Raw genomic sequence first — 26,395 nt, 5'->3', positions numbered from 1 at the left:
TTTTTGTCAAAACTACCCATTTGGGTGCCGTTTATACAAGTGCGTTTCTGTTTTAAACAGCATTTAGAATTTAAAAAACTCCACGTATATATTGACATTTTTATTGCGTTTTAGAAAAACGATCTCCATGCACACTATACAGCCTAAAACACATGTGAGATTTTGCTGGCATCCATACTTGGAGTCTACCAGTTGTGTAATGATCGTTCGACGAATCAGAGAACGATACGCAATAGTCCAAAAAGCCAACCAGAGATCGATTGCGGAGAGTCAATCGAAGTACAAAGTCGTTTCATCTATGCTAAAATGGATCACCAGCATTTCCAAACTTCAGCGTTTTCAAAATGCTCCATTTTTCACGGGTCAAAAATATCGAAGTAGTGTGGACGTCAGACGTAGCCATAAAAAACATATGCATTTTAAAACAAAAACGCACTAGTGTAAGCACCACCTTAGACCGGAAGAGCAGCTTAACTGACATGTAAAGGGAATAGTCATGGTTTATTTTGTTCTACATGTTTTAAGAATGACGTTTTCTGATGAAGTACCAGTGTCACATGTTTGGGAATGCTAAAATTGTTTCATGTTTTTGAAATAAATCTCTTCTGCTCACTAAGGCTGCATTTATTTGTTAAAAAAATGCAGTAAAACTATATTGTGAATGTTAGTTTTAGTATAATGTATATTAAAATGTAGTTCATGTAATTTTCAGCATAAATACTCCAGTCTTCTGTGTCTCGTGATCATTCAGAAATTATTTTAATATGCTGAATTGCTGCAATTGTGTGGCTAATTATTATTACTGCTCAGACATTAATTTGGGTTCTTATGATCATTCTTTTTTAGTGGAAACTATGATACATTTTGTTTTTCAGGATTCTTTAAATAGTATTTTTAATCCGAATCTTTAGTTTTGGTTAATTTAATGTGTCCTTGATTAAGAATTTTCACACAAAAAGGAATACAATTGTAATTTTTATTTCAAATATTTTTTTATTGAAAAATTTTCAGTGCAAAAACATGTCAGAAAATTGCATTGAGTAATAAGATGCATCATCCGTGTAATTTGAATGCTGACCCCCACATGAAAAAATAATATAATTTTTTTTTATTAAATTACATTACAAATAAAAAATTATAATAAAAAATAATGACATAAAATACTAAATTATTTTACAAAAAGGCATATTACAATTCTTTTGTCCAGGCTGAGTCTAACAGACAAGCTTTTTAGTCTTAGTCCTCGAGGTTCCTAGATACTCAAAGAAAGGGTCCCAGGTGCGATAAAATAGAAAAAGTTTGTTCTTCATAGCTGTGGAGAAAGCCTCAAGTGGGATTATGGTGCAGACTGCAAGCAGCCATTGATTTAAACTGTGGGGTTCTTCATTAAAACACTTTACAAGGATACAGTATTATTTTTTGAATGGTACTAGATCTTGGTGTTTGATATACAGTTATATTAAATTTTAATAATCTTACACAATTTTACAGTTCTTTCTGTATTCTTGTTCAAATAAATTCAGTCATGGTGAGCAGAAGAGTTTTCTCCAGTATATTTTAAAAAAAAGTTGTTTTATTTTTAAATCATTTTTTAAAAAACATACCTAGTCCTGACATTTGAATAATAGTGTAAACAACTTAAAAGCTTATTTAAATAATAATAACTTACAGTAATAAACATTTTGAAATTACTTAAGATCTTTCACACTCAAAGTGGTTTGTTGTAACACCATTTGTTTGCAGATTGAAGCTGAAACTAAGCTGTTACAACTTAAATTGTACTAAATGCATGAATAACTAAGAGTTTTTACAACTTAAATTGTACTAAAAGCATGACTGATACCTCAAAATGTTGCAAATGATTCTCAACTCTCCCATTTGTCGACAGAAAAGGCGCAGGTTTATTTTGAGAGTGCGGAGCGGAGTCAGATGACCCAGGATGAGAACTGGCAGATGAGGGTCCGTCATTTCTGCCATTTCATGCGCGCCATCAACAGCACACCCAGAAACATCGGCAAAGACGGGAAGTTTCAGATGCTTGTGTGTCTCGGGGCCAGGTTAGTCATTCTTTACATGATTGACTATTAATTACTTAATTTTCCTTTGGCTTAGTCTTTTATTTATCAAGGGTCGCCACAGCGAAATAAACCACTAACTATTCCAACATATGTTTTATGCAGCGGATGCCCTTCCAGCCGCAACCCAGTACTGCGATATTGACTGATTAAATGTTTCTGAATTATGAAATACCTATATCATATTTACAGGTTCATAATTTAGTTTTTAAGACTCAATAATACACAGTACAATATGCAGTGAAATGCTTATAAACTGTTTATAATGTTCACTCTTACCTGTAGAATTTAAACAGGGAGAAGAATCTGTGCTATTTTTCTGGTTTTTCTTGTTTTGCCATTCTCAGAAACATTTAAGTAGTAGCCATTTGACACTTAGACAGTGCTAGTAGCTACATTACAGAAATATTGGCAGGACTACAAACAATGTCAGGCAAGTTGGAATGATTCACTCCATTTACTAAAGGCATATTATATGCAGATTCCTTCAAACCACAAACACTTATATAAGATACCCTTGGAAAGGAAAAATAAAAAAAAAACCTTCTATGATCATGTATTTATAGCTACCTGGGATTCGTTCTTCGTAGGAGGATTACTTAATTATCTGGATTTGGTTATTGACGATTTGACACGATCCAGGATCGTTTCGTTCTTCAAAACTCATCTGAGAGTTGTTGTCATAGCAACAGGTCTGGCAGCTCAAACATGCTCGGCAGCAGGCTCATTTCATATAAACAGGATTAGATCGGGTCAGTTCAAGCAAAGGAGATACTGAAAGTATGTAGCAATGCTGATATTTTCTTAAAGTAGTAACCTATGGGTTATATACACTTGGGAAAATAGTAAAATAATAATTAAAAAAATGTTAGATACATTTATAATTTATAATAATTCATAATATTTAATATTAAATAATGAATAATATTTATGTTTATATACATATAAGTAACAAAAAAAGTATGCAATCTGCACTCTGAAATAAAAGTACTAAAACGAGGTAGTTCTCCCCAAGGGGATCAAAGAGAACATTTATTAATATGGACTTTTTAGACACAAACGTGTCTATAAAACGCACTATTTTAAAGTACCAGCTTTTGTACAATTTAGCACAATATCCGACTGTTTTTTTTGTTTGTTTATTTGTTTTTTTTATATAAAAGAATAATAATTTATGCAGTCATGCACATGTTTTGACAGCTAAAATGACTGTGATTTGATGTTTCGCAAAAGTTGACACTTTACTAATTTCAAAATGCTTTTTGACGCAAAATTTATTTAAATTCCTTACGCCGATTACTTAAATAGGCTAGGCTACTATAATAAAGAAAATCCGATCTAAAACGTGAAACTAAATAAATTGCTAAATACTCTTGACACATGAAAGTGTAAGGCCTGCAGCCCACAACTAAGGTGAAAAGTTATTGCGTATCATATTTAACAAACCGTATACTACGAATTTTATGTAATGTTTCTCAGATGGATAATTGAATATTAATCAGATGATGTCATTACACTGCTGTGCCGTCAGCCAATCGTTGCATTGCTGATCATGATTTCGAGGATCGATAGATGAGTCCTTCACAACACACGCAGCGATCTCAGATCAGTTTATCCAGACATTTTAATCTGATTCGCGAACTTGTTTGTAGAACCAGATTAGCCAGAGATTAAAAGATCCAGGATCTGTCAAATCATCTTAGATCATTTAAGAACGGACCCCAGGTTAGGACACTGACTGTTTTGCATACTTTTAGTACATTATGGTTTTTAAAACCTTCATTATTTTTTAAAAGAAATGTTATATTTGAAAAAGTGTATGCATACAACTTTAATTTGCTTGTTTTGACACATTTTTGATAATATGTGGCCAACCTGACCATTTGGAAAAACTCCTTAGCGTTTAGCCCTGTATACATCTGAAATTTATCTACAGTTTTGTTTATATATAAATTTTGCTTGCCATTTTAATACAAATCCGTTAACCGTAGATGCAGAAATTTAGTGGAAAACAAAGTTATCTCTTTTCAAAGTATATTCGTGTGTAATTGGCGCTAATAAGATAAAACATAGTTAGAGCGTGAATGAAACACGACTACCTTCTCATCTTGCCGCAGGAAGTCCAGTCATACATCTGAAATTTAATTCATAGTCATCTTAAAAAGGTCTTAAATTTGACTTGATATGAAACCTGCTGAAACCCAGAGTAGGGCTCATGACCAAATTGGTGGTCAGCCTATGTTTGATTTCTTTATAGTTAGACGCTGATTTATCTTTGCATTGCCAACCTGGAATGTGACGAGGAGATAAATCATCTGATATTAAAAAACACATATCATTTTGACTATAAAACACTTTACAAATCTTGCATAAATGTAGCCCCTGGGTATCTTTCGGACACAGGCTAGGTCACTCAGATACCAAGATGGTCACCTCTTGTTAATAGCTGAATTCAAATCAAAGCTACAAACCCATCTTTTACCTTGTGCTTTTAAACGTAAACAATGTGTTTGGATCTTTGCTATTATTTATTTATATTACTATTATTTCATATAGCCAACTGAAATTTAACTTAAATGTGCTTTAGAAATAAATAAAGTTGAAGTGACGTAGCTGCTCTTCAATGAAAACATTCTGGAAAGTTGTTATTAAAAAAAAGTGCATGACAAATAAAGATATTGTCTCTCAAAAGAAAGAGTCGGCTCTGATTCGCCTTAAAGAGATGTTGAAATTTTAAATCTTTTTCCTGCAAACGATGTCAGCAGAACAATGGTAACATATTCACCTAATACATTTCCTGCAAAATACCTGCAAATTATGAACACTCTGAAATTAAAGTTTTATTTTAAACCAGTCATACCCATTACAGACACAGAATAGATACGGAAAGGCAGATCAAAGCTAACCAATCAGAGCATAGTCAGTTTTTGGAGGGGGGGGGGGGGGGGGTGTGCCTCGTGTGCACATAAAACAAAACGAGCGACTTAATTATTGAGTGTCAGTATATTGTACTCATTATTGCATACAGTACCACTTTATTAACTATAGGCTGTTAAACAAACAGAAACAGTTGGGCGTGATGACGTCAGTAATATGCAAATTGACGTATGACGTAATCTAGCAACTTTTCGGGCAGAGCTTATAGCCTCGTGTGCATATAAAACAAAAATAGCGACTTAATTGTTCAATGTCAGTATATTGTGCTCATTCTTGAGTACAGTGCCCCCTTATAAACTATAGGCTGTTAAACAAACAAACAGTTGGACGTGGTGATGTCAGTAATATGCAAATTGACGTATGACGTAATCTAGCAACTTTTCGGGCAGAGCTTATAGCCTCGTGTGCATATAAAACAAAAATAGCGACTTTATTGTTCAGTGTCAGTATATTGCGCTAATTCTTGAGTACAGTGCCCCCTTATTAACTATAGGCTGTTAAATAAACAGAAACAGTTGGACGTGGTGACGTCAGTAATATGCAAATTGAAGCATGACGTAATGTAGCAACTTTTCGGGCAGAGCTTATCACCTTTTTATTGAAAATAGTTGGCAACACTGTAATCGCTAGCAGTGTGAGTTTCAACAAGGATACAAAAAGGGTTGTAACTGTCCGCTGTAAGACCATTGTAAAGAGGGTCACACACTGGATGCGCCAAGCAGCGCCATGCATTTTAGAATTGTAAACATAGGTTTATTTATCAGGGTACGCATACTGGTGCTGCAAGTCGGTGACGACTTGCGACGACTCTGTTCATAATTCTGCTGCGCCACAGAGCGCCATCTAAATAATTTCATTTTAAATGACATGTGAATGTGTGCGTCCGGTTTGTGCTACTTCCAACTGTCATGTGCGCGACGCATCCAGTGTGCGACCCCTTAACGCCCCATTCACACGGGGCTTCAGCGTCAACGCTTGACAGAGGGCGTGTCTGAATTTGGGGCTGACGCGATCGTCATAGCAGCGTCAGCCAATTAAATTAGTCAGCAATCTGCTACTGTCTGAGCTGGTGTATTTGCATACAGCAATCTGATTGGCTGACGCTTCCATCGGCGCTTAAAAAGTTGAGAAAGTCCCAACTTCTGCAGTGAGCAACGCCTCTGAAGTGGCGCCGATTGATCCACAATGCAGTTCGGCAATGCCTGCCGTCACCCATTCAAAGTGAATGGGAAGCGTTAAAGTTAACCGTGTGAATGGGGAGTAAGCATGGAGTCTGCTTTAGTTTTGTGGATCAGTGATTGCAGGAAAAAGAACATTACGCTGAATGCTAACATTATCCACACAAAAGCTAAAAAGCTCTATAAACCTTTTGTTAACAGCCATGAATTTTTGCGCCTCAACAGGTTTTGATCTTTAGTTTCATTCTATAATACCAGACTTCTTTTTCTACGAAAGTTTGAACTTTGAGACGAGAGAAAAGTGTGAAAATGTTAATGCCTGTCTGAGAAAAGTGTATAAAGTGTGTAGCCTCAAAACATCTACAATAATTGTAAAAATAAAGCAGACTACTTCGCAGATTTCATCTATTCTGGTTATGTTTAGAATGTTACTCCTGTGATTAACCAGGAACCACTGCACTGTGCGGTGATACTGTCAACACTTTTCATTTTTGGGTGAAAACGAACACTTAAGCCATGAATTGATTCAAATGAACCATATCGAAAAAAATTTTAATATTAAGTACATATTATGAAAAAATACAATGTTTTCTGACCTTCGATCCATTAACACCCAATGTAGGAGACTCCAACACACTATTACGACACTTTAAAATCCCAGTTTATTTTAGACCTCTTTAAGAAAAAATATGCAACAAGATTTATTAGATTAAAGTATAAGAAGAATTGTTGAGAAGTGGGAAACACATGACTGCATTAAACTCATAGACTCAATAAAATAGATTCGACAGACTCAAAATCATATGGTGCACTACAGAAACCAAACGGCGACTTGTTTTTTTAGGTTCGTTTTGTGTTTGGGTGTCATTTTGAAACTAAATTGACATGTTACTTTCTCATATTGATATCATACGTTGACACCTCTGTATGTTTGTGTTTACAGAGATCACCTGCTCCACCATTGGATCGCGCTCCTTGCCGAGTGTCCAATCACAGCACAGATGTACGAGGACGTGGCGCTTTTAAAGGACCATTCATTGGTGAACTCTCTGATCCGAGTACTACAGACTCTGCAGGAGTTCAATATCACTCTGGAAGCTTCTCTCGTCAAAGGGATTGGGATCTAACAACTTCTCAAGATAAAACTAACCGATCAGCGGGACCATGGACTAACTTTGTTTTCGTTTTGTTTTTTTACACTGAACAAAAGGACTAAACCTGGCTTACGTTAAAGCTACCGTCATGTTTGCCATATATTAAGTGCAATGAGCCTTTTCAAACGTGTCATCATTTTTATCCACAACGTTAATACTGACAGTCAAAAACGTCTTCTATTTTGATTCGTCCTTTTCACGGAAAGAATGAAACGCTCGAGATGTGCTCTACCGTTTTACCGAAAGCTCAATATTTTCCGTTGTTGTTGTTGTGGACTGTTGACAATGGCTATATTTCAGAGGAAAAGGCGTAAGAAAAGCTGTTATTATATTTTCAGAGAAGAACAGTGTTATTTTGATATGTGTCCAGTTGCTTGCTCTGTGCTCTAATCTAATCCGTACTGTCACAATGCAGAGTTTGACAGCAAATGATGTAGAGGTATGCTTTATAAGTACAACTCATGGGGAAGTCATATTTTTACTTAAAAAGAGTGGAAAGGTATGTTGAAATGGTTAAATAGATTTTTTTTGTAACAATGCCAGGGGCTGGGGTCATTTTTCTCCAAATGCAAATCAGATTCAAGAGACATGACGCATTTAAACATTACACTATCAGTCAAAAGACTGGGATAATTAACATTTTTCTACGTTTTTTTTACTTTTACGAAGTCTCCTGTGCTCACAATGACACAAATATTTGAGAAAAATGCATTAAAATCAGTAATATTGTGAATCTACATTATATTATATAATAGTATTATATATGTATAGTAGACACATAATAATGTGATTACAGTTTAAAATAACTGTTTTCTACTTTTTATTACGCTTATAACTTCTAATTATTCTAATATGCTGATTCTGTGCTCAAGAAACGTTTATTATTATATACGGAAGCCTGTTTCCATTATGGAACATAAACTCATATTTGTAACGGAGGCTAGCTAGCGAAGTGCTGTGCAGGTAAACCTCACTCCTCTGACCTCTAAAGGTGCTCTAGCGACTGATGCTAGATGCCATGGTCTTTAGCCTCCTTGATAGAGCAACCGACTCCCATACAAAGAATCGCCCTTTCGATCACAGCTCAGACTGGAATGAGTGCAGTGGGACCGGTCAGTTACACGTGGGGGCTCTTTTAGGATGGAAGTGAGGTTAAGGGTTTGAGTGTAACGGAGGCCAACTAGTGAAGTGCTATGCAGGTAAACCTCACTCATCTGACCTCTAAAGGTGCTCTAGCGATAGATGCTAGAGGTCATGGTCTTTAGCCTCCTCCCATGCAAAGAATCGCTGTTTTGATCCCAGCTCAGACCGGGTTGGGTGCAGTAGGACTAGTGGGTTGCATGTGGGGGCTCGTCCGGGATGGGAGTGAGATTAAAGATTTGAGTGTAACGAAGGCCAGTGCTATGCAGGTAAACCTCACTCCTCTGACCTCAAAAGGTGCTGTAACAACAGACACTAGAGGCCGACGCTAAAGCAACCGACTCCCATGCAAAGAATCACAGGTTCGATCCCAGCTCGGACCAGTTTGGGTACAGTAGAACCAGTGGGTTACATATATATCATTTTTATATTATAGTTTAATATGGTAATATATAGTTTATATATATTTTTTTCATAATATAAATGTAAAATTCTGAATTTTACTAATCGCCTTTCACCTAATTCTCACTATTTATGTAATTGTGAGTCTATATCTTGCAGTTCTACATTTTCCTCTCTAATTTTTTCCTCTCAGAGTTTATAATTGAAAATTTGAAGTTTTAAAATTTGAATGAGACACAAATTCTCAATTTTGAGACGGAAAGTGCAAGTTGTTAGGTATATACTCGCATTTTCCAAGTTAAAAAGTCTTGGGAAGAATAGTGAGATAAAATGCTAATTATATTTTAATATTTTTTATTCTATTATTTTTGTTTTTAATGTTGAAAGCAAAAGTAGCCGTATTTCACAATAAGATTTAAAAAGTAATTTATCCATTAAATTAATATAAAGTGACAGCAATAAACACTTGCTGTACCAAATAACAGTTATTTAACATGACATGTTTTTACAATTATTAGTTTCACTGTATTTCTGATCAAATAAATGCAGAAATTGTGAGCATAAGAAACTTTAATCGATTGAAAAAAACATACATATTATTATAAACATTTGAAACTGTGTCGGTCATCATTTACTCACCCCAATCTCATTCCAATCCCACTTTCTACAATGAAAGTGAACGGTGACAAAAAGCTTCCTTCATTGTCCTTTTCACTTGATTAAATGGTAATCGAGCAGCTTGGACTTGTGTATAAATATCTCCTTTTGCATTCCAAACAGCAAAAGAGTTACCTTTCTCATTACTTTTTACATGAGAGACATTTTAAGACAAACTAAGAAAGGATAACGTTCAATTTTCACCTCATTCTTTTAAAATATCCCCAACTGTTATGTCATATCGGGACTAATCTAATTAGGTTGCCGTTTTTTCCCCTTCCCTGCAGTTAAAGATCCCAGCAGCCCCTCTGTTTCTGCTATGCAATATTTACAGTTCCCAAAACTTTATCGAACACTGATGAAATGTATCATTGGCCTGTTTGAGAGTGCAGCGTCATTTGTAGGATGTAATGGGAGAAGCACATTAAAGGCTGATATTCATGTGCCAATTTCATGACTGTTCTGGTTCCTGTTGGCATGACCATTCTGGGAGTTGGTATTCTATCCCTTCCACCCTTGTGTTTTATTTCTTGATACGTTTATAGACAAAGCAGTGTAATGTAGTGTTAAATATTGAACAGCTGTGTACAGTGTATAAAATGTATTAAAGGTGACAATTCAATATGAGGCTTCAGTCTTGATGTGATTTTGACCAAGAGTGACATTTAAAAGCACCAACCTGATTTCACCAAGTAGGACATGTTCCTGGATTGACATCTATGTTGATCTTGGAACAACATTGCAATCAGCCAATCAGAATTAAGGCATACGTTCACTGTTTATGTTACGTTTAGGCTTACAGTTAGGTTTATGCACTTCTACATGATTGTTATCCTACTATTATTCCCCTCTGATTTTGGGAATAATATGCAGTTATGGTTGGGCTTAGGGGTAGGGAATAGGTATGGATTACATTTCCGAACAAAAATAATGTTCCAGGATGAAGATAGATGTTAATCCAGGATGGCATCGTACTTGGCAAAATCATGATGTGCATTTAAAAGATAGTAGTTTGACATTAACAAGTTTGAAAACACTACTTGGGTACATTATTTTTAACATGAAATAATACTAATAATGAATTAATGAAATAAATACTTAAAAAATATATTTTAGGTTAACTAAATTAAGTTATTTTAATGAAGTTAATTGCTGGAATTGAGCTAATGTGAGCTAACGATGATCACATAACAATTCGCATTTATTAACTAACCAAACAATAATGCCGTGGTCACACTAGAGTTTGAGCATGCGAAATTCCAGCCTGATCTCACGAGGAAACGTAAGTATTTTACGCTTTGTCAGTTTATTGGCTAATTCAAACGAATTTGTACGAGTTCAGTCGTACGAAAATGTACGATTTTAAAAAGGAGGCGTGGCTCCTAACCCCACCCCTAACCCCAACCGTCATTGGGTGATGGGCAAATCGTACTAAATTGTACGAATTAGATTGTACGAATTCATACTAATTAGCCACTAAATCAAAAAGTTAAGAATTGCCATGAGATTGTATTGGAAATTGTGTAGTACGGTGAAAAGGGGCGGGATTAAACAAGATAATTAGACATTTAAGCGAGCGATTGATCCATATTTTAAATTTCTGTTCAGAGAGGTCATATTTTGATCTTCGATTGGTCTTACGCATCAACGTGATGCAATTTCGCAGGTCAGAGTTCACCAAGCTTGAACTTTGAAACGCAGCAAACTGCAAAACTTGTCACACGAGCTTGCGTTTGCGGTCTGACGTATTCGTGTGCGCATGAAGTCTGTGAAGATAAAAGTCCAGTGTGACTGCGGCTTTAATGTATTGCTCATTAATAATTAATTAAGTAATCATAACTAGTTAACAAAATTGTAATGTTTTAACAATATTCTGCTGCGTTACGATCCGTTACATTTATTTTAATATTTAGAATTGTATATTTACATGTCTTAGGTTGAGGTTAAGTAATATTCTGCTGTTTATTATAATTTTGTAGGCATTAATTTTTAAAGAAATATGTTAATTGATAGGCAACTTGGAATATTTTATAAATATCAGTAAAATGTAATCTAATTTTACCTTATATAAACATTATTATTAATAAATATTTTATAACATGAATATTCCTAGTTTTAATGTGAGAATATTTTCATTAATTAAAAAAAATAATTATTAAATGTAAAATAATTTGATATCTTATTTTTATTTGACATTTTAGGGTAAAATCGCTTTAAAATTACACATTGTTACACACAATGAGAGAACTGTTTCATTCATTTTAAAAATAATGTATACTTTTTTAATTATTTCATACTTTATTTTTTAAATATTATTTAAAGTTCACAATTATGGTTACAAACTTACATTTAAATATAAAACTATTTCTTTTCTAAATCTATAAAGATTAATGATTTTATCGATTAATAGTTTTAATATAATTTTTGTAATAGTTAATAGTCATGTTATTAGATAAATATTCGAGGGTACTGACTGATAACGTTCATACAGCAAACAGCTATATTAAAAAAGCTTTAAAACAGCTGTGTGCAGGATTTACAGTGCAAACTGCGTTTACCACATTACCGATAACATTATATCTCTTCTTAGCCGTTTGGGTAATCCAATATCATACAATACACGCGAATGTAACACAAAAAGTCCCATATTTCGTGCATTCGAGCGCCATTATTATGGTAATACGAGTCCATTCACACACATTCAAGTCACAACAAGAACAATACGTGCGCTACGCGCCTGCCCCGGTCTGTACTTCCCCGGATGCAACATTCTTAAATGGCAAGAGTGTGAAGCGCAGTGATTGGCTGAATTAATATTTAAACTTGGCGTCTACACTCCTTATATGGCCTTCCTCCGGCAAACCCCTTTACTCAATGTTTGTACCGAAGCCCCGCCTCCACCATTCATCTGTGTATGTGCTTGTGGCCGTAGTAAGGGCATGCGCAGTAGAGACGACTAAAACGGACGGAATTCAAAGTTTCTGACGGTAAGTCCTTTGTTATTGTTGCGAACTAACAGCACGAATGCTGCATTTTGTCCTATTTGTGCGCACTGTCAGCTTCGGGGTGTGTAGCGTGTTTTGTGTGTGATGTTAGCGGGCTTGGAGCTGGGTTTTTTGCATCAACAATGGGGCTTGGCGCGCGTGGATGTGGAGCGTGGCATGGTCGCGTGCTAACGGGCTAGCTGTTATTGTTAATGGGACGTTCGTTTTGGCGCTCTCTCCCTCTCCATGCGAAAGTTCACAGAAACGAGTCGCGACTACTCAAACAACATTTTAACTAAAATATAACTCGTGCGTTGTTTAAAAACAGCTTCGGTAGTGTTTAAATTAAGTACGCGTGTGAATGTTAATTTGCGACAGATCCCCGCGTATCTTGTCGATTCAGTAAATGTAAATATAACACACGCGAACGAATGGAAATGCGATTCAGAATGAATTATATGTCATATAAAACGCTTTTCTGTCACTTATTATTTTAATATGTGTTAAGTGTTTTGTGAATGAGTCGGAGATTGGCTCGTGTAATGTTTGATGTGGCGGCTGAGCGTTTGTATTGATGTATGACGCGCAGTATTATGCATACGCACCGTGTGTGAGGATACATTTGAAGCATTATTAGCTACATTTTTTTGGTGTTTTGTGCTTTCTTTTGGTCTCTCGGTGACTAAAACGCGAAAAAGGCGCCCATTTAATTCCACTTTCGATTTTACAACAGCGTCTGCTATGTCAGCAGCATCACCCATGTCAACATTCCCAAAGAGCGACTTCCCAAAACGTTACTTGGGAGCGAATGCAACAGAATGGAAATCATTTAAAGGGTTCAATCAGATCCTAAAAGGACAGAAAAAAAGAGTTTCTCTTAAGTTTGGACCTGATTCTTAGAGTATTCCCGTTCAAGTTTGTGCCACAAAATAATTTACTATTCGTGTTATATTTTAAATTAACCAATTAAAATACGCACATGTTTGTCTATTATATTCGATTATGCATTAATTTTAATGAAAGCTGGCTACAGCGAAAGGCTTTTGTCAAACATCAAATGTAGGTCACCGGGGCAGACGCGACAGTCAAAGCAAACACGCGTTTCTCCCAGACGCGCGTCTGTGATTCTGCATTTATTTATTTATTTATTTATTTTTATTTTGTGAGTTACTTATAGTAGACATTAATGAATGAGGCGAAATTATCAAGAGCTAAAGATGAATTCCCGTGACCGCCCCCCTTCAGCTCCCCCGCGCAAACCGAGCAGGAGACCTTTGTTGTTAACGCCGCTCTCCATTCACTTCCAGAGCCCCTAAAGATGTTCGGATTTCACAAATCCAAGATTTACCGCAGCAACGACGGCTGCTGTATCTGCAAAACCAAGTCGTCCAGTTCTCGGTTCACTGACAGCAGCAGATATGAGGAGAACTTCAGACTCTGCTTCGGGTAAGTGTCTTCCCTTGACGCTGCACGTATCTCAAACATTCCTAAAGGAATGCCGGTGGAATGTCTTTCGTCATCTGGAAGCAGTTCTAATTAGAGAAACCGAGAATGATGTTTAAATATATCAAATATAATTGTGGATAAGCGTTTAATAAACAGATGAAGTCGAAATTATAAGCATAATTATAATTCATATTTTTCTTTTTCAAATGATGTTTAACAACGCAAGGAATTTTTCACAGTATTTCCTGTAATATTATTTCTTTTGGAGAAGTCTTATTGATTTTATTTTGGCTAGAATAAAAGCAGTTTTAAATAATAAAAAAAATTATTAGCCCTCTTAAGCAGTTTCTTTTCGATTGTCTACAGAACAAACCACTGTTACAATGATTATTACAATAAGTTTTGATATTGAGGAGGACATTTTGATTGTCGTATATAAATCTAGGGCTTGGCGATTAATCAAAGTAATCGAAATCGACATTCAAAACCTTTTAATCAATCTAATTTTTCCAGGACAATTTTTTCAATTACTTTCCTTGTCACGTGACCCCGCTCTGTTAAAATCTGTGGCTGATTTCTACTTCTGCCGCCACATCTGATCTCTGGTCAAGTACACTGTGAATATTGCAGGGTTCCACAATTCATTCATGTTGACCCAAAACAAATCGATTAAGTTATCTTAACACTTTTAACAAAATCTATGTGGGTTGCACATAAAATGTATTTGTCCCAATGAAAAATATCAAGAATTGTGTGGTTTCAGCTCGTATTAATTTCGTTTGAACAAGCAAAAAAAATGTTTTTTGAGTGTAGGATGATGGACTCATTCTTGATCCTTACTTTGAACTTCTCTGACGATGAAGCTGCGCCAGAGATGCCTTTAGATGGCTTATAAAACTTGTCAGTGAACTATGAGGACAAAAAAAGTAAAATAAATTAAATAATCGTTCAATAATCAGAATTAAGTTTAAAATGTTCAATTAATCAAGATTTAGATTTTAGGCAAAATCACCCAGCCCTATATAAATCATCTCAATCTTTTACGTTGTAGCCTGGTTTAACTCCCTCTCTGTTAAAAGCAAAATAAACTTTTAAGGTTAGTAAAGTGATAGACAAACACCTCTCACAGATCTATTCATAGCAGCAACGACGAAAAACCTCCACTATTGTGGAAGACTCTTCCCATCCTTTACACTGTTACTTGTGTCTGGTGGTTGGTATAAAGTTCCTTCAGCAAAAAAGGCTAAGTATAAGATATTTATTCCCACTGCCATTCTTTTTTTTTTAAATAGGGTTTTAAAATAATTGTGTAAGTGTATTTGTTTTGTTATTGTGTGTGAGCCTATGTCTAAAGACTATTGTCTAACACCTGTGGGATAGACAAAAGTTTGAATTTAATTGATTTGCCTAATTAACCTAGTTAAGCTTTTAAATTTCACTTTAAGTATACTAGTATACTAGTATCTTGAAAAAATATCCAGTAAAATATTATTGTATTATACATGTATAGTAATGTCATCATGGCAAACATAAAATAAATCAGTTATTAGAAATGAGTTATTAAAACTATTATGCTTAGAAATGTGTTGGAGAAATCATTTCGTTAAACAGGAATTGGTGGAAAAATATACAGGGCGGAGGGGGGCGAATAATTGAGTAGGATTAATGATTCTGACTTTGTTGATCGATAGTATTGAAAATGACTTGTTTTTGGATGGCGATATTCTTATTGCATGACTGGAACAATTCTCTTCTGTTCTTGGGATATTAATTAAGAGTCTTTGATTTATTTTGCCGTCAGTCTGGCAGAGGATCGTGTCGGAGACATCTGCAATGCTTGTGTGCTCTTGGTAAAACGCTGGAAGAAGTTACCGCATGGATCAAAGAAGAACTGGAACCATGTAAGTGACTTTTCTTCTTTCCACTGGAATCATCTCTTGTATTCTAGACGTATTGGTTATTTACCAAAATATTTTTCCCTCCATCAAGGTGGTAGACGCAAGAGCAGGACCTGGCTTCAAGCTGACCAAACCCAAGAAAGTGAAAAACATTGATGGAAAGAAGAAAAGTAAGCTGAAAAAGCTTCATAAATTCAAAAGACAAAGTGAGTCCCACAGTTTTTCTGTTGAATTTTTTTTTTGAGCACTTAATCTCATGGCTTAATCGCCTAACTATATTTAAATTCTGTGGAATTTAATCTCATTTGTATGTTTCCATATTATCTGTTCTTTGAGAGTTATATTTAAACGTTCATCTTTTTTATGTGTTTGAATCATGCGTTTCTCTATGATTTACATTGTATAAAGGCGGATAATTGATATTTTCAACCCGATCTCATGATGAAACGGTACTATTTTATATATTGTCAGAAAAAGTTGCTAATTTGTTTGAATTCATATAATTTCATTGGTATGAACACATTTTTATTTATTTCTTTTAAAGCAGGAATGTCCCCGAACCCCTCTAATAAACCTAGTCCTCATTGGGGATGAGCAGATCATGCAAAAATGTACAAATGAGATTGTAGAAATTAATAATTCTAAAATCGAAAAGTTACGCATTTTGGCCTTTTTATTTTTTTACTTGAGTATTTCAGGCTATTAAGGTTGTATAAATAGTCTTTAGTTATATTAAATTAAAAGTAAAAGTTTTATGCCTGGTTTCACAGACGATGCTTACAAGCAGATATTACAGTGAAATTCTCTATATTTTAATTCAAGTCAAGACGTAAGCAAGTATTTAAGCATCTTTTATTAAATTGGCTAAGATAAACACACGATTCGTGTGCGTCTTGAGACAAATAAATGGCACTGATGTATTTTAAGATTAAAATACAAGTCTTGCAATTTTATTAGAATGTCTGTGAAACTGAGGGTTAAAGTCTTAATCATAAAGCAGATTGTTCTGAATAAATCGTAATGTTTTTTTTTTTTTAGCTTCGTCTAAAAGTCTTTGATTTTAATTCGCTTTATTAAAGTGCAACAATTCCTAAAGAAAGTGAACAATGAATAGTGACAATTACTTTACGTTGTTTTTATGGTGCCTACAAACTTGTTGCATTTGGTGAAATTGAAATTCTTGATTTTAAATATTATATATTGATAATTTATTAGTATTAATAATGGTTAAATTGTTGATAACATGGATGATTTGGAACCACAACAGAGCATATTAGGGTATATCTTATGTAATAAATGACCCCATATTTATTGAGTTATGAAGGACTGCATCAAAATATAAAGATTTAAAATGACACAATTAGTTCATCATCAAATGCTAATTATTCTTATTTTAAATGTGTGTATATTATACTTTTATTTATTTATTATTATTATTAATAATTATTTAAGTGCTGTCAAACAATAAATCATGAGTAATTGCGTCCAAAATAAGTTTGTATTTACAAAATATTTACATGTGTACTGTTTATATTTATGTAGATATGTATAAATATGCTCGCATAAAAACAACAGATATATTTGATTATATTAAAATTTGTATTTATAGTCACTATATAGTCATGCACATTTATTTACACAGTATGCACAAATACCTTTTGTAAATATAAACCGTGTGACAGCATTAGTATAAATAAACAGTTTGTGTTTGTCTTAAAAAGCCCCATTTAAGAGCAACCTTCGTATACCATATTAAAATGTTTCCTGTGGTATGTTTCCAGATTCCGATGCCCACAGCACCACATCCAGTATGTCTCCCTCTCAGTCTCCCAGTCACAGTAATCAATCTGATGACGGCTCCGACATTGAGACCAAACAGAGACGTCCAACCCCATCTGGCTTCTCTTTCCTCGACCTGTCCTACTGGAAGAGGTATGGTATTTTTTTTCTCTCTCTCTTTCTTCTTCCTTTCCTCTGTTTACTAATTCATATCGGGAGACCTGCTACCAGTTGAGCTAATGAATAACCCAGTCCTTGCTTTCCAGGCAAAAGGTGTGCTGTGGGATCGTCTACAAGGGCCGTTTCGGTGAGGTGATCATCGATCCACGTCTCTTCAAGCCCTGCTGTAACAAAAAGCGTCCCGCTCTGCCAACCTCCTCAGTCTCTCAGACGCTTCCAGAAGACCTGAAGGAGGCCTGGTGATCCGTCTCGTTGAGGCCCTCATAGCTTTTTTTGTCTCCAGTGGTAGACTCCGATATCTCCCCTATGTTAGATGACTTGTGTATGAGTTCAGCTCCCCCCTCCCCACCTTGCTTTTGTATTTTTTTATGAATTTTTGTACAATTTTTGTATCTTTTTTTATATAATGGAAAAAAGGAGAATAATTTGGGCATTAGGACATATTTATAGGTCTCAGTTAGGACAATTAAATGTAATCCTTTTTTGTCATTACTGTAAAATATGTATTTTTTTCATTTGTTTTTGGAGTTACCAGTGTTTCTGTAAATATAATCTTATTTTCCATACCAGTGCACCAAAAGACTTCTATTTGGCATTTAGTTTCACGGGTTACAGATGAATGATGTGTAAAAAAAAAAGTGCTGTATCTAACATAGCCAAGGCATTAATGAGATGGGTGTACTTTTAAAACAAATACAATATTTTACTCCGTTTTGCAGTCTGATTGAACTGTTGTCTATCATCATCATCATCATCACCTCACACATACATTTACTGATATGAATTCTTTGACTTGGGCACAATATTCACAATGTGAATTCACCTCAGCTTTGGGTCCGTAATATGGACACATGCTTACGAAATCTCTTTTTCTGGTTTGGCATAAAAGATGTTTGTCAATGTTTAAAAGAAACGGTTACGGGTCTGTAAATCTTTAAAATAACAAAGCTACATTATCTCAGAGTATTTAAACGGTTATCATTATACACAATGGCTTATGAAAGCATGCATAATGTATTTGTTGGCATGATCAGTTTTCTGACTGTTGGTGGTGTTTGTGTTTTACTTTGTTGTTGAATGAGTGTTATAATATCGCGTAATAACAGCCAATACTGAATTTCCGACCAGGCTTTACACTGTGTTTTTTTTTTACCACATTTTTATTTTTGTGTTTTAATATTGTACACTAAAGGTATAATCCAAGATGAATTTGTACAGTCTTTCAGCCTTGATGTATTGACTGCAACCTTTTATGTGTTCTTTTGTCTTTGGATTGATATGTTTTATATGACAAAATAGCCTTTTGTTTGAAGAAGCGAAAACAAATAATGGTGTTTGGCAGGACTGGAGTTTTAATTGGATTAGAAGGTTAACATTTTTTTGTTTGTATTTCAGTGTATTATTTGAATGAATGTTTGTTTTTATTCACCAGCAATACTTTGAGTCCGCTTTACTGTCGACTCAACGCTCTTGTTGTTAAAATGCATGAGGGCAAATAGAAGATGTCGAAAAAATTTCAGGGAAAATGTTTTTTAACTATTAATAACGGCACATGCTCAGTCGGTGTGCCTTACCAGAGATTTAGCTGGTCATTTCATTGCGGTAATTTGTCATTTTTAACTTATGCTATTTATTCAAAGCTGTCTGTACTATTAATGCTGTAAAGAAGTTTTTGTGCACTTTCTTTTTTTTATACGTTTCTTTTTTTTGTAATATTACCATTGATCAAATTTTGTATCGCAATTTTCCTCACGTTGGTATTTTCATAAAATTTTTTAAAAGAATTGTCTTGTCTTTTTTTTTTTTTGGTCTTCTCTAATATTAAACTGTAAATTTGTGGACGCTAGATGGCGCTAAACGTTCAGAAGGCACATCATAACATACTAGCAGGGTGCAAATTACAGGGGGGTTGGAGGGATTGACCCCCCTAACTAATTCTCGATCCTTAAATAGTGAGAAATAGTTTTCCCTGATCTGTTTCTTAAATAATAATATTAAAATAATAGATAATACAAATATACATTATGAACTATAATTTTGTGGACGCTAGACGGCGCCAGCAGTTAATCAAAACATGTATAGTAGGGTACAAATTACAGGGGGGTTTGAGAGGGATTGACCCCCCTAATTAATGCTTCATCCCCCCTGAAGGACGTCAAAACAAGATGTATGGGGGTCAGCCCTTAAATAGTGAGAAATAGCTTTGCCTGATTTGTATCTTCATAATATTAATGGTTAAAATGATAGATAATACAAATATACATTATGAATTATAGTTTGTGGACGCTAGATGGCGCCAGCAGTTAATCAAAACGTGTATAGTAGGGTGCAAATTACAGGGGGGTTTGAGAGGGATTGACCCCCCTAATTAATGCTTCATCCCCCCTGAAGGACGTCAAAACAAGATGTATGGGGGTCAGCCCTTTAATAGTGAGAAATAGCTTTGCCTGATTTGTATCTTAATAATATTAATTAATAAAATGATAGATAATACAAATATACATTATGAATTATACTTTGTGGACGCTAGATGGCGTCAGAAAGCACATCATAGGAAATTCAACATCGGTTAATCAAAACAAATCTGCGAATTACAGAGGGTTTGAGGGATTGACCCCCCCCTAATTAACACTTATTTCCCCTGAGGGACGACAAAACAAGGTGTACGCCGGGTCAGCCCTTTAATAGTGAGTAGTTTTCCCTGATCTGTATCTTAAATAATAATATTAATAATTAAAATAATAGATAATACAAATATACATATGGCCACCCCTATAATGTTTCCTGCCATTATAGCGGTGCATTCATAATCGTGTCAATCAGTCTGCAAGAATCATTCAACAGTTTAATCCAGCAGATCTAGTGCAGTGATGGATATCTTAAGTGGTCACGAGACATTTTTCTTGTCAAATAGGGGTTTATATTTACATATAGCCTAAAAGTAGCCTAAAGTAAAATTGGACGCATAGTTTGAGCTACAGCAACCTCTGAAATAATCAGAAGTTACTGTATGTCAGAATATTAAATATCCCTCAAAACAATGTAAACTAAAATACGTCTTATTAATAAATTTGATGTCATTTAAATAAATAGATAAATTTGATTCACTGAAAACTTACCCCTGATCGCCAATGTATAATTTGCACCTTGTGTAAAGACATGTTACCATTAAGAAACTGTATAATAATAATAATAATAATAAAAAATTTTCATGGAAATGTCCGGAAACCAGCCTAGAAAAGGCCAAAACCCCTCTAAAACCAGACTGGCCGACCAGTTAAAACCAGCTAACCAGCTTTGTCAGGTTTAAGCTTTTTTTTTTCACAGTAGGGTTTCCAGCATATATACATCAAAACTTTATTACTTTTATTAGTAATATTCGTTGCTAAGAACTTAATTTGGACAACTTTTAAGTATATTTTCTCAATATTCTAACTTTTTTTTGAACCCTCAAGATTTACAAATAACATCTCAGTCAAATATTGCCATACAAAACCATAAAATCAATAGAAAGCTTATGTATTTATTTTCTGATCATATACTGCTCAAAAGAACATTTGAAGTTGTGTTAAAATGTTCCCTTTATTTTTCTGAGCGGTATATTTAACTCTCAGTTCCCAAAAATACTGACCCATGACACATGGTGTTTTGATTTTTCAGATGGCCTACCACGAGGTTTTCCTTATCGTGACGTCAAATCTTGATGATAAACCAGCATATTTTACACCACGTTGTTTATGTCTTGTGATTGTTACAGCAAGATTTTGTTTGTTAATTGATAAAACTACTTTTATAAAATAAAGGGATAGTTCATCTGTATTTTTAAATGTTTTTTTCTTACTATTAATTCTGGCAGTTCCAAAGCAGGCAATTTTTTATTATATTTTATTTTCTACTAAACACAAATGTTGGAAACTCAAGTGTTGACATCATAGTAAGAAAAAACAACATGGAAGTCAATACTGGTTTGCAAGATTCATCTTTAAAGAAACAGGGAAAAAGTGGAGGCAGAGTAAATGATGACAGAACTTAATTTTTAGGTGAACTATCCTTTTAAAGCCATTTGTAATTTAACAAAATTATTTCTATTTCAAACAAATGCCTTTCAGCTAATAAAAGAGGTCTGAAAAGAAATGTATTATTAGTTTCCACAAAGTAAATAAATGAATAGGGTGACACGGTGGCTCAATGGTTAGCAAGACGATTGCTGGTTCGTGTCTCGGCTGAGTCAGTTGGCATTTCTGTATGAAGTTTGGATGTTCTCCCTATATTTGCGTGGGTTTCCTCCGGGTGCTCTGGCTTCCCACACAAGTCCAAAGACATGCGTTATAGGTGAATTGGGTAAGCTAAATTGTCCGTAGTGTATGAGTGTGAATGAGAGTGTATGGTGTTTTAAAGTGATGGGTTGCAGCTGGAAGGGCTTCCACTGCATAAAACATATGCTGGATAAGTTGGTGGTTCATTCCGCTGTGACGGCCCCAGATTAATATAGGGTCTAAGCCAGGCATGGGCAAACTCCATCCTCGAGGGCCGGTGTCCCTGCAGAGTTTTGCTCCAACACTAATCAAACACACCTGAACACCCTAATTAGTGTCTTCAAGATCACTAGAAAGCTACAAGCAGGTGTGTTTGATTAGGGTTGGTGCAAAACTATGCAGGGACACCGGCCCTCCAGGATCGAGTTTGCCCATCCCTGGTCTAAGCCGAAAAGAAAATGACTGAATGAATATTTTAATATATTACTTCTCCCCAAGACAACTGCTAATTTGCGCATTCATTGAAATTTTATCAGACATAGGCCTATTCATCGCCTTGTTCTCCCAAGTTCCCTAAACGTCAATACTATTTTTTCTATCAGTAATTATCAGTGAATTATACAATTACACTAAATTCAATTATACTTCAAGATTTGTTATGTAGCTTATATGGACTTTATTAGGTACACCTGTCCAAATGCTCGTTAACGCAAATTTCTAATCAGCCAATCACATAGCAGCAACTCAATGCATTTAGGCCTGTTGACATGGGCTGTTTCTCAATATGCTTTCTTCAGTGGTCTTGCGTCCTCATGTTTTCGTGTAACGTCATCATCAGCTGCCAAAGTTCAAGACCGCAAAAACAGAGGACGTGTGAAACTTCCCGGATGTGATCTTGATATGGAGGATGCACCGATGCAGACTTGAACACTGATCTCCCTCTAGAAATCCCAGAAGTCATAGCGACTGGAGGTGAGAAGCGCAAAATTTTATTTAGATTTATTATTAAAGTTTAGAGATAGAACTTATTTACCTCAGGAGTTTCCCTAAATGAAACTCAATGAAAGTAGCATGACCATGGACATCTTAATAAGGGAATTACACATTAAGGATGTTTGTTTGCTGAAAATTGTATTAAAATCTGTTTTGTTTATATTGTTCAATGTATAATAATAATGTTTTTATGCAGAGTATATATTTTGAAAAGGGGAAAACAATAAATCGTTGAATGCTTTAATGTTTTAATTTCTATTAAAAAAATGCGTGAAGGTCATGTGACCATCAGGTAGAACGCAGCATTTAATTTCTCACAGGACGTGTTCTCTGTTCTCGTGGTCTCCTGAGTTCATTCTTTCAAGGACACCTGGCAAGACCGGTCTCCACAAGAGCGCAGAGAACGGAATTGAGAAACGAATTGAGAAACAGCCATGGTCAAGATGATCTGCTGCAGTTCAAATTGTCAGAATGAGGAAGTAAGGTGATTTAAGTGACTTTGAACATGGCATGGTTATTGGTGCCAGACGGGCTGGTCTGAGTATTTCAGAAACTGCTGATCTACTGGGATTTTCACACACAACCCGAAAAAGGGAAAATATCCAGTGAGTGGCAGTTCTGTGGATGCAAATGCCTTGTTGATGCCTGAGGTCAGAGGAGAATGGCCAGACTGGTTCCAGCTGATAGAAAGGCAACAGTAACTCAAATAAGCACTTGTTACAGTTGAGGTATTCAGAAGAGCATCTCTGAACACAACAACACGTCCAACCTTGAGGCGGATGGGCTACAGCAGCAGAAGACCACAACAGGTGCCACTCCTATCAGCTAAGAACAGGAAACTGAGGCTACAATTCACACAGGCTCACCAAAATTGGACAGTAGAAAATTGGAAAAACGTTTCCTGGTCTGATGGGTCTCGATTTCTGTTGCGACATTCGGATGGTAGGATCTGAATTTGGCGTCAACAACATGAAAGCATGGATCCATCCATTAGGACCAATTGACCATCATGTCAACACCACAGCCTACCTGAGTATTGTTGTTGACCATGTCCATCCCTTTTTGACCACAGTGTACGCATCTTCTGATGGCTACTTTCAGCAGGATAACGCTCCATGTCATAAAGTGTGAATCATCTCAGACTGGTTTCTTGAAAATGACAATGAGTTCACCGACTCAAATGGCATCCACAGTCACCAGATCTCAATCCAATAGAGCACTTTTGGGATGTGGTGGAACGGGAGATTCACATCATGGATGTGCAGCCGACAAATCTGCAGCAACTGCGTGATGCTATCATGTCAATATGGACCAAAATCTCTGGGGAATATTAGAAGTACCCTGTTGAATCTGTGCCGCGAAGGATTAAGGCAGTTCAGAAAAGGGAGTCCAACCAAGTACTAGTAAGGTGTACCTAATAAAGTGTCCAGTTAGTGTATAACAGACTCAGATTCATTCATAAACATGACATTTACTAACAATTTCTCTGTGAACTCATTTTCTACATCAAATCTTTGTGTGCGTAAATACACGTTTTCTGTGCACATCTGGAAAAAAGTACAATATTGCTTAAATAAAAATATATATTTTATTATTGTCATTGTACAATACATAATGCGAAAGGATAAAAAAGTCAACAGGGTTTCTCCTATCCAGTGTTAAAACCATTTTAGATTTATAAAATATTTTTGCTTTAATACAAACTATTCCTGAATTAAACATCATTGAAAAACAGATCGACTAAAAATAAATATTTTCCTCCACAAAAGTAGGCTTACATGACGCTCCCTTGCAGGCCCCTGGGACTCGTGGACCCCCAAAAGTCCAAATGTGTCAAAAACCATTAATAATAATACTATAAAGTAATAATAATGCTACCGAAGAGTCAGAAACTCTACGGTGTAATCAGCTGTTGTTTGTTTTGGAAGTCACATATTCCTCATTACTCAGGTAGCTGACCTGGATGGTGCCTTTGGATGAGGTTTGTTTCTCCTTCCGTGCTTTACACGTGAGAGTCAATATCCACAGGAAAATATAGACACCTATAGGGTGAAATGAACAGTGATGAAATTGTACACATTTTGAGTTAATACCAATTGTATAGTTTTTAAAAAGCTCACATTATAACTTCATTGTAAAACAAACACATTTGATTATTTTATTTGGAATGACTAGCCTACTAATTAAAGCAGCTCAGCGTCCAAATAATCACAAGAGCCTGTTATCTTTTACACACATACACACACACACACACACACACACACACACCCACGCACACACACACACACACATACGCACACGCACACTAGCCTCGACATATTTTTTCATCAAATGGTGTTAGAGAAAGAAGGTGTTAATTCAGAAATTCATTTTATTGGACTCATGTGTAATGTGAGGAAACCTCCATGTTATTGTAACCAACATTTATAAGGAAACAAATATAAATGGATAATAAAAGTATTCAAAATGTTATCGTAAGTAAGATTAAGGTTTATGTTTAAATGAAACTGAGTTTGCATTCAGTTTTCTTACAATAACATTGCATTGTTATAATTGTGATAAAACAAAAGCCAAAAAGAAATGAATGAATGAATGAAAGCACTACAAATTGAGCAAAAACTTCCTGTCTTCCTGCCACAGAATGGGTCCAAAATGATATTTCTTGTATGATTGTATCGTTGGATTTGCTCTTCAGTGTTTGGACTCTCAGTAGTGATTATTAAACCACACTGAACTGAGCTCAACTGAACTGAACTTAAACACTACAAACTGAATTACACTGTTCCTATTTACTGTGACCTTTTATGTGAAGCTGCTTTGACACAATCTACATTGTATAAGCGCCATACAAATAAAGGTGAATTGAATTAAAAATTGAATTGTATGACACCATAATATAAAATTGTGACATACAAAAAGTAACATTATTATTGTTTTTTCACAAGTCGTTTAAATATTACGTGGCAATGAGATAATTGCCCACTATTATTGATTGATTAAACCAAATTTACAGATGACCACAGATAATATACATTGCATGAGTGAACATTTACAAATGGGCACAAAACAGAAGTTAAGGAAGTTTAAATTTTTTCGGTGACATTTTGTGAGCCAAGCCCGTTCCCGCCAGCCATTAAATAAAACAAATAAAATAGGTAATTTGCGACTTTTTATCTAAGAATTGCGTGATACACACTCGAAATTGCAAGTTATAAAGTCTAAATTGCGAGTTTGTATCACGCAATTGTAAAAATTTGCAATAATATTTTGTTTAATCATTTTCTTATTCAGTGGCGACCTTCCCGCTCTTAGTGAA

At 35.2% G+C, this 26,395-nt stretch overlaps 3 protein-coding genes across 4 annotated transcripts in view; 2 read left to right on the top strand and 1 right to left on the bottom strand.

The window, feature by feature from the left end:
* dennd5a (DENN/MADD domain containing 5A) overlaps positions 1-10,165 on the top strand; it is a 53,771-nt gene extending 43,606 nt beyond the window's left edge. The window contains exons 18-19 of the mRNA XM_056462324.1: positions 1,889-2,057; positions 7,134-10,165. Coding sequence (XP_056318299.1) covers positions 1,889-2,057; positions 7,134-7,317 — 353 coding nt within the window. The 3' untranslated portion in view covers positions 7,318-10,165. The remainder of the gene's footprint in view (positions 1-1,888; positions 2,058-7,133) is intronic.
* Positions 10,166-12,475: 2,310 nt separating this feature from the next.
* On the top strand, positions 12,476-19,608 carry sinhcafl (SIN3-HDAC complex associated factor, like). Of its 2 annotated transcripts, none has more exons than XM_056462975.1 (6): positions 12,476-12,530; positions 13,835-13,973; positions 15,775-15,874; positions 15,963-16,041; positions 17,653-17,803; positions 17,917-19,608. In XM_056462975.1, exons 2-6 carry the CDS (start codon positions 13,846-13,848, stop codon positions 18,071-18,073), a joined length of 615 nt encoding a protein of 204 aa, XP_056318950.1. In that variant the 5' UTR covers positions 12,476-12,530; positions 13,835-13,845; the 3' UTR covers positions 18,074-19,608. The 2 variants fall into 2 exon arrangements, with proteins under 2 accessions (XP_056318950.1, XP_056318949.1); XM_056462974.1 differs by having other exon boundaries at positions 15,963-16,077.
* A 5,093-nt stretch (positions 19,609-24,701) lies between these two features.
* The window catches only part of adgrg3 (adhesion G protein-coupled receptor G3), a 35,297-nt gene continuing 33,603 nt past the window's right edge, over positions 24,702-26,395 (bottom strand). The window contains exon 12 of the mRNA XM_056462322.1: positions 24,702-25,121. Within this exon, the coding sequence (XP_056318297.1) occupies positions 24,985-25,121 (137 nt within the window). The 3' untranslated portion in view covers positions 24,702-24,984. The remainder of the gene's footprint in view (positions 25,122-26,395) is intronic.

This window comes from Danio aesculapii, chromosome 7 (assembly GCF_903798145.1).
Source record: "Danio aesculapii chromosome 7, fDanAes4.1, whole genome shotgun sequence".
In the NCBI taxonomy this organism is placed as follows: domain Eukaryota; kingdom Metazoa; phylum Chordata; class Actinopteri; order Cypriniformes; family Danionidae; genus Danio; species Danio aesculapii.
This window is presented reverse-complemented; position numbering and strand designations above follow the sequence as displayed.

Coding starts and splice junctions, on each gene's coding strand:
- sinhcafl (XM_056462974.1), top strand. CDS start 13,846: ATGTTCGGATTTCACAAATCCAAGATTTACCGCAGCAACGACGGCTGC. Junction 16,078..17,652: donor TCATAAATTCAAAAGACAAA/GTGAGTCCCACA, acceptor GTATGTTTCCAG/ATTCCGATGCCCACAGCACC. Junction 17,804..17,916: donor GACCTGTCCTACTGGAAGAG/GTATGGTATTTT, acceptor CTTGCTTTCCAG/GCAAAAGGTGTGCTGTGGGA.